This window comes from Stigmatopora nigra, chromosome 18 (genome assembly GCF_051989575.1).
Source record: "Stigmatopora nigra isolate UIUO_SnigA chromosome 18, RoL_Snig_1.1, whole genome shotgun sequence".
Classification (NCBI taxonomy): domain Eukaryota; kingdom Metazoa; phylum Chordata; class Actinopteri; order Syngnathiformes; family Syngnathidae; genus Stigmatopora; species Stigmatopora nigra.
The window spans coordinates 3,299,872-3,308,276 of NC_135525.1; the positions used below are offsets into that span (position 1 = coordinate 3,299,872).

An 8,405-nucleotide genomic window follows, 5' to 3' on the forward strand; every position below is an offset into this window, starting at 1 on the left:
ATTGGTCAAAATTTATGTATCAAATACGGCATGTTTGGTCATGTAGGGTTAAGTATAGAATCGGACTCATCCCAATAGTTCCCTTAGAAACAGTATACAGTGGTACTTTGAGATACGAGTTTAATTCATTCCGAGACTGAACGCATATTTCGATTGACTCGTAACTCAGATTAACGTTTCCCATAGAAATGAACTAAAAACAAATTAATTTGTTCCAACCCTCTGATAAAACGCCAAAAACTAAATATTGGATTGGAAAAACATTTTATTTGTTCTAATTTGCCATCTAATAACAAAGTAACAAATAACTAGTGGTTTAATAGTACTAAAATATGTTTAATAGTACTAAAATTGTTTAAATTTAAAATGTAATTTCCCGAATACAGGATGAAATAAAGTTCTAATCTAATACGGAATCAAGTCAGTACTTAACTTTGTTGACAGACCCTCCAGAGACCGCACTATTTGTATCCAAGCCTTTGAAATGTAACATTCTCAGATTGTTATTTTTGCTTGTATTTTTTAGGGAGCTGGTCAAACTGTTTTGCACAGATAGCAGAGACAGAAAAGAGCTGATGAATTTTCTGAGTGTCTTGATCACTTCCGTCAATGTAAGTGATGTGTGACCTCTTCACCCATTGACCAGTTATCTTTATTCAGGGAAAAGCGATTGGCTTGTTCATGCTATTACCGACCTGTCATTTTCTCCTTTGTTTCTCCCCCTCTTCCACACTCAGGAACACACACAAGTGTAACTAGAATTATTATATCCAGATTTCCCTAGAGTACGTATCTAGTACATTTTGCATTTCTAAAAGAATGTATCAAAGGGGTTTCAAAGTATGAACGTTATGCATTTCACCATCAAATATGCTTGAATAACCTTGTGTCGTTCATTTGTGAAGTTACTGCAGACGTGCAATTGGGTCGCATTATAATCAATGATAATCTCTTCTGGCAAAGACCCAGCGGATGTTTGATTAAAATAATTGAGCCTCTCTCTGGATGTGCCACCATAAGAAACTTAAAAGACCGTATAATAGGATTTACTAGTTTAATGCCACTCTGACATCCTATAGAATCTATATATTATCTCAGTTTAATGTTCCCACTGCTTTGAGTTTCACATTGGTGCATAAGCATCTTTGTTTTTTTTCAATGTTCTACAGACTTGCAAGTATTATTCTCTTTGTGATCAAGAACTGTGTAGAGTTTTAAAGGACATGATTTAAGCACTCGTTAATATTATGTTCATGGCCAAATGTGATTAGGTGTGATGTAGGGAGCTACATAGAAGGGATCTGAATTGATCCTAGGCAGTATCACTGGTAGGTTTAATCCTAAAAGTATCTTAACAGTGTACAGTCATACTTCAACTTACGAAATTAATTGGTTGCAGAACTTTTTTCGTAATTTGAAAATTTTGTAAGTTGGGCAGTAATTTATATGTAAATTCCCTAATTTGTTGCACGGACCTCACACAACTGCCTACTCATCCCTTTAAAATTGGTCAAAGTGTCCCAATTTTGTATCTAAGATGTGAGAAACACAAAAAGATGATGAGAAAAGGATTTAATGTCTTAAAATGAATGTAATGGCCAAAAATCTCTGAAAATTTGCCCTGCGCCAAGCAGTTCCCTCCGCGTCCCTTATATTGGGAGACGTAATGCTTGTGTTTGTCCGCCAGATGGCGAAAAGAGCCTGTTTTACCAGGGCCAAAAGTCGTCCACTTTATAGTACTACATACATTTTAGACTTTTGCGGATGCTTTATGTGTGTGTGTGAAAATATGTGCCTCGTTGCATTTGTACGGTCTTTTAATCGCCTAATGAGGGGAATTGCAATCATTAATAAGGGAAGCATTTAGCCGAGGTGAACTGGTATGTAAGAGAGAATCTTGAAACATGTTTATTGTCATTATATGAGATAGAATGAGAGCGATTAAATGAGTGCCCAGTAGAGAGTAGCAAAGTTCTAAAGTGAGAATCAATGCATCCGCGACAAAATTTTCAAAATAAAATAACAGCTAAGGAAATGCATTAAGATTCAGGGGGATTTCATAACTTGGATCTTTTTCGTATCTTGAGTCACTCATTTGCATATAAAAAAAATCCATAATCTGAACGTTTTGTCCCTTGAAGCATTCGCAAGTAGGAGTATGACTGTATTTTTATCAATACAGGATGAAGCAGCCCTGGAGAGGTTCTTAATTAAGGAAGACATCAGAGAGCTGCCAATTAGCGAGGAGCAGTGGGAAGTCCCAGAACCTCCAAATTTTGTGGACCTGGAAACAGGTAAGGACACATTTACATCTCCGGACCCCTTAACTTTAGCAGTAAAAACAGCAAGAGCTCTATGTGTACTTTATACTGCCTTAAAAGGGAATGATGCATCATACAAAGACCCAACCCACCAGGTCCTTGAAATTAGAGTAACTGGTTGTTAGTTTTTTGGGGTACAAGCCATCAACCAAGTGGTTTATTCCTTTACTTAATTCAATTTTTGCTGTGAGTTGCGAGCATTTCTTGAGATACGGGGCCTCTATAACAGGGGTGCCCACACTTTGCGATGTAACGAGCATCCCGGCACAATAGTCACTGTGTCTGAATTTAGGCCAAGCTGTTTCTTGCCACACAGTTTATTGTTAAATCAAAAAATAAAATTAGACATTGTTTTTATAACAACAGCCATTAGTCTGCGATCCAATGGTAACAAAAGTTATGAATGATTAGCTTCTACGTGACTTTGTTATGATCCTGTAGGAAACCTGATAGGTCAGTGGTCTAAATGCCCCTTGCATTGGGTTTTTATTTGTCTTAGGTGCCAGGATTATTATTTTTTTGCGCCGGCATAAAGAAGGCATCGTTATTTTTTTTATATAGCCAGTAAAATATATACAAAGCCAAATTTGACAGGCTTGTCAAAAAGCACACTTTTCTGTGACCCGATCAATTAATTTTGAGTTCCACTAGCTATAAACTCAAGGCCCTACATTAATTCACTCCATTGTTAGAGTAAACGAATCATATAAGGTCATTATAACTGGTGTTTATAAATTGTGACTTGACATTTGACAGTAGAATAATATGAGAGGCTTGAACTTGCATGTACCTTTTGCGCGACAACTGGAGCATGAAATCGAGTTCTAACAACATACGGCTCATTCCTCTGAGCCTGTGTCAGTCAGTTTGCAATGTATTTTGTTCTGTCCTGTGCTACTACCCTTGAATGTCTTTGAATTGAATGCTTTCTTTGTCATTATACAAGTATAACGAGATTTAAAGTTTTCACCACTTAGTGCACCAATGACAACAGACAGACAAATAAATAATCAATAAATAAGTACAGTGTTCCCTCGATTATCGCGGTTAATGAGGACTGGGACCACCCGCGATAAGTGAATTTCCGCGAAGTAGGGATTCCCCTGTATACAGTACACCATATAGAATACGGGTAGAGAGAGTGAAATTCATGTTATAACAAAAAAAACTGTAAAATATGTTGTTTCAATGTAATATTTGTATTTTTTTTCCTTAAAAAAATCTGCGAAGCTCTGAGTCCGCGGTAGCTGAATCGCAAATTAGCGAGGGAACACTGTAGTCCAAGTGAGGTCAGCAGAGTGAAGCGGGCTTGTTCCGCCTGAAGTCCAGGATGAGTTCCATGGTTTTTGTAGACATTCAGCGCCAAGTCACACCACTCGCTGAGTCTATGGATGCAACAACAAACAAGCAGACACATTGAAAATCTATACACAGTAGAGATAAATAATAACTAAACAATCAATAAATAAGAATTAAGTGCATCATATATTTACTTGTTTTTGTTTGTATCAAAACGCTAGCACACAGAATATACCTAGACCTTGTACCATACGTGCAAATGTTGGCTTCGTTTCCATTTTGAACATGACTCAAAAGTGATGCTGGATACTTGGAGAACAAATTTATCATATTTGATCTCTACAGATAGGAGATCCAATGAATCATATGTGATCTTTATCTTAAAATGTATTATTTTATTCCAGTTCTGTCAATGTATCCTACTTCACCGAGTTGCCCAAGAGAGCCTTCTCACCCCCGAACACAAGACGGCGAGAGTACGTTAATTTCTTGGCCTCCAAAATCATCTATTGGCAATAGAGGAAGCCAAAAGACAGGTATAAGGCGAAGACTAAATGGGACTCATGGTTATTTATGTTGAGCAGAAAACACACACTTATACGCATACCCTCTTGTTTTCCCATTTTAGCAAAAACCTATGCTGACGAAGCTGCAGTAGAAGCCAATTTGAAGTTGTGGCCACCTCCTGCTGCACCCAAAAATACAGACCCGTTGCAAGAGGTCGTTACTAAAGAGAGAGGCCATGATGTTCTGCAGAATCATAATGGCAGAAACACTGAGAGAGATGAACTAGTAGTAAAGAATACCAACAGTAGACCAGCAGACCAACAAGGAACTTCAAGAGCTGCTGGCCACCCTAAATCTTCTACAGCAAGGAGCACAACACAGCCTCCAGGTAATACTTGCATCTGGCCGTCCCAAGGGTGGTCAATCAATTTTCCAAAAGGGCCACTCGAGAAACTAGAACAGTTGTTGCGGTCATCATCTGTGGTCCCTTTTGTTTTACTGTATTTTCTGCATTATCATATTTGGCTGCTTGAATAGACACTAATACACTTTTTTTGGTACCAATACCCATTCCGCTACCAAGCTGTGTATTATCAGCCTATGCGGATACTGCAACAATACTGCAGTGGTACCTGGAGATACGAGCTCAATGCGTTCCGAGACTGAGCTTGTATGTCGATTTTCTTGTAACTCAAATGAATGTTTCCTGTAGAAATGAACTAAAAAACAAATTAATTTGTTGCAACCCTCTAAAAAACACCCAAAACAGGATATTAGATTGGTAAAAAAATAATTAGTTTTAATTCACCATCTATTAACAAAATAACAGATAACTTGTGGTTGGATAGTACTGAAATGTTTTTAATAGTATACTAAAATTATACAGATTTCGAAGGGGGAGAGGTAGAGATGGACAAGGGAGGGACTTTTTGCACGGCAACGGGCTCGTAAGATAACATAAACAAATTTAAATGAATTTGGATTGCAATGCAGAACTCAAAAATAAATTTAATTTAACCTAACACTAAACTTAATTCAAATTTTGTTTGACATTTTGATACCTTGTTTTCTCCCAGGTTGGCTCTATTGGATTGGATTGGATAATTTTATTCATCCTGTATTCGGGAAATTTGCCAAATTCCCTATTGCACCCCCCCCCCCCCTCCACACTGACTTTCAGTCAATATGCAGGGTTGTTTGAGTTTGTATTTTAGTTTATTGGTTCGTATTTGATGAAATATCCCATGTTGAAGCCTACTCCAAAAGGACCGATATTTGCACATTGCACATGCAAGTGCGACTTCAGCACGACACACCTGATGGAATTAGTGACCGTAAAACGCACGTAGAAGGACCCCAACACAAAGATTAACTTATTTTATTATGCTGTACTTTTTCAATAGTTTGCAAAAACACAGTATTTCAATTAATGTAAATACATAATAACAGTTGGATTTAATTTTTCCTGCGTTATTTTTGTACATTTTATATCGAATTTACCTGAATCACATTGACTCTTGATAAAAACATAAAACTCTGGAAATGGGACAAAGATGCTCCTGCAAAGGGGTCGACAAAGGTTGGCAGCTCTGGTTATGCTTTACATTTCCATGGCTACCTAAAATGAAAAAAATATGATAATTAAACCCTGCTGTCCGGTCATGTAGACAGTTTTGACATATTTATTCTGTTGTTTTAATTCTAATATATCTGTAGGGTGGATGGAAAATAAATGTGGATTTCCACTCTCAATGTTATTTTCCCTGGCACATACAGAGCCCTGTCAACCAAGCGAAATATCGACATCTGGCCAAAAGGAGCGTGGGGAGAGGAAGAGAGAGGAGCACCTAACTGATCCTGAACAATCTGCAACTGCTCCACCCGTGGCGGTCATTAAGCCAGCCAGCAAACAGCCCTCTTCAGACAGCATGTATGCCGTACCTCCTAAATTCCCCAAAATGTGTTTTTAAAAAAAATCCTTCAGGTTTTAAAAGGAGATCTCTATTTGCATCTATCTTCCTCAGTGCTGTGCCAGAGGCCAGGGTCCAACCGAGCATGTTCAAAGGCTCAGAAAGAGCTGCAGATATCCAGAGACCACAGTTGAACCTTGACTTTCATCAGTGGAATGAGCTCCATTCCCCACGGACCTCACTTAAAGAACTGGTTCTCCCATGCCAGAGACCATCCTTGGTTAGCACTTTTGTTTAAAATATATTTACTGTAATTTTCCCACTATCAGGCTTACCTGACTTTAAGCCGCTGGTTTCCAAAATTTAAATATATTTACGTAGCGAGCTGTTACCCAGAAACATTCACTGGCTAAAATATCTATTTTTTAAACCAAGTTAACATCAATTTGCTGAGTTGCGTCAATCATAAGTCAAACTTGCGTTTTCAGGGGCAGTTGCAAACCATTATATATATATATATATATATATATATATATATATATATATATATATATATATATATATATATATATATATATATATATATATATATATATATATATATATATATATATATATATATATATATATATATATATATATATATATATATATATATATATATATATATATATATATATATATATATATATATATATATATATATATATATATATATATATATATATATATATATATATATATATATATATATATATATATATATATATATATATATATATATATATATATATATATATATATATATATATATATATATATATATATATATATATATATATATATATATATATATATATATATATATATATATATATATATATATATATATATATATATATATATATATATATATATATATATATATATATATATATATATATATATATATATATATATATATATATATATATATATATATATATATATATATATATATATATATATATATATATATATATATATATATATATATATATATATATATATATATATATATATATATATATATATATATATATATATATATATATATATATATATATATATATATATATATATATATATATATATATATATATATATATATATTTATATTTGTATATGTGTATATATACGTATACATGTACATATACATATACACACACGTACAGTTGTGGTCAAAAGTTTACATACACTTGTGAAAAACAAAATGTCACGGCTCTCGAGAGTTTCCAGTTATTTCCACAACTCGGATTTTTCCTTACAAAAAACATTAATGAAGTTTGGTTCTTTTATGACTTCATTTTAGGTGAACTGAAAAAAAGTGATTAAATCTGCTGGTTCAAAAATATACATACAGCAGCGCTAATATTTGGTAACGTCCCACTTGGACAATTATTATGAAAATTATGTCATACGTGTGGCCTTTACTGATTAAATGCTACTGTTCTTATCTAGGTGGTGATATCGGATGACAAAAGCAGGGACAATATTGCAATTGGTCAATGGGGGGAGTCACTTGTCAACTTGTTCCTTTGCCACTGGAGAGACGGCACTGAGCCGGACCGACCCACACAAGTCATCTGGTGCAATCAAACCGGCGAAAGCGGACATCCGTACGACTTTGAGCTGAGGTTCGACCCGACGGGAGACGAGTCAGAAAGTGTAAAGGAGAAGATAGTGTATGTGGAGGTGAAGTCCACAACGAAGAAAGACAAGTCGTTTATTGTTCTCTCAGCCAACGAACTGCACTTTGCGTTGGAGAAGAAAGAACGTTACAACATTTACCGGGTGTACAATGCAGGGGATGCAGAGAATGTGCGTCTATGTCGCATTAAGAATCTAGCGCAGCATCTTCACACCAAAAAGCTGGAACTTTTTCTCTTTGTGTAAGGGAAAATAATTGCATTTATCTTTTAACTTTACTTTTAATGCACTGATGACCATTTTGAATACACACTTTTATTGAATCAATATATCCTCTACATTTACATTGTGTTGTTTCATTTGTAATGATCGGGGTTCTTGTGAGAGAAAAAAATCCATTACTTTGCGGGTTCTTAATATATAATTTTAAAGAAAAGTTGATGTTTTAATCATTTATAATTATTTATTTTCAATCATTAAAACATATTGGAAAAAAATATTTCCATATTACTATGCTGATCTGTCTTATTTTAAGCCTAGACCATGAATGTGAAGTGTGACTTAAATATAACTGACTGATGGAGTGATTTTTTTTGAATTACGTTAAATGGAAACTTTCTAAAGTAATTACACTGTCACGGGGGATAGTGTGGAAGATGATTAGCACCCCTCCACTCTA

The 8,405-nt window shown here is 34.8% G+C and overlaps 1 protein-coding gene across 5 annotated transcripts in view; it reads left to right on the plus strand.

The window, feature by feature from the left end:
* Positions 1–8,225, plus strand: part of LOC144211423 (uncharacterized) — a 51,399-nt gene extending 43,174 nt beyond the window's left edge. For all 5 annotated transcript variants that reach the window (XM_077738664.1, XM_077738669.1, XM_077738668.1 and 2 more), the window contains 7 exons: positions 527–611; positions 2,183–2,294; positions 4,025–4,156; positions 4,249–4,515; positions 5,904–6,057; positions 6,152–6,317; positions 7,538–8,225. In XM_077738664.1, coding sequence (XP_077594790.1) covers positions 527–611; positions 2,183–2,294; positions 4,025–4,156; positions 4,249–4,515; positions 5,904–6,057; positions 6,152–6,317; positions 7,538–7,972 — 1,351 coding nt within the window. In that variant the 3' untranslated portion in view covers positions 7,973–8,225. The remainder of the gene's footprint in view (positions 1–526; positions 612–2,182; positions 2,295–4,024; positions 4,157–4,248; positions 4,516–5,903; positions 6,058–6,151; positions 6,318–7,537) is intronic.
* The last annotated feature ends 180 nt before the right edge of the window (positions 8,226–8,405 follow it).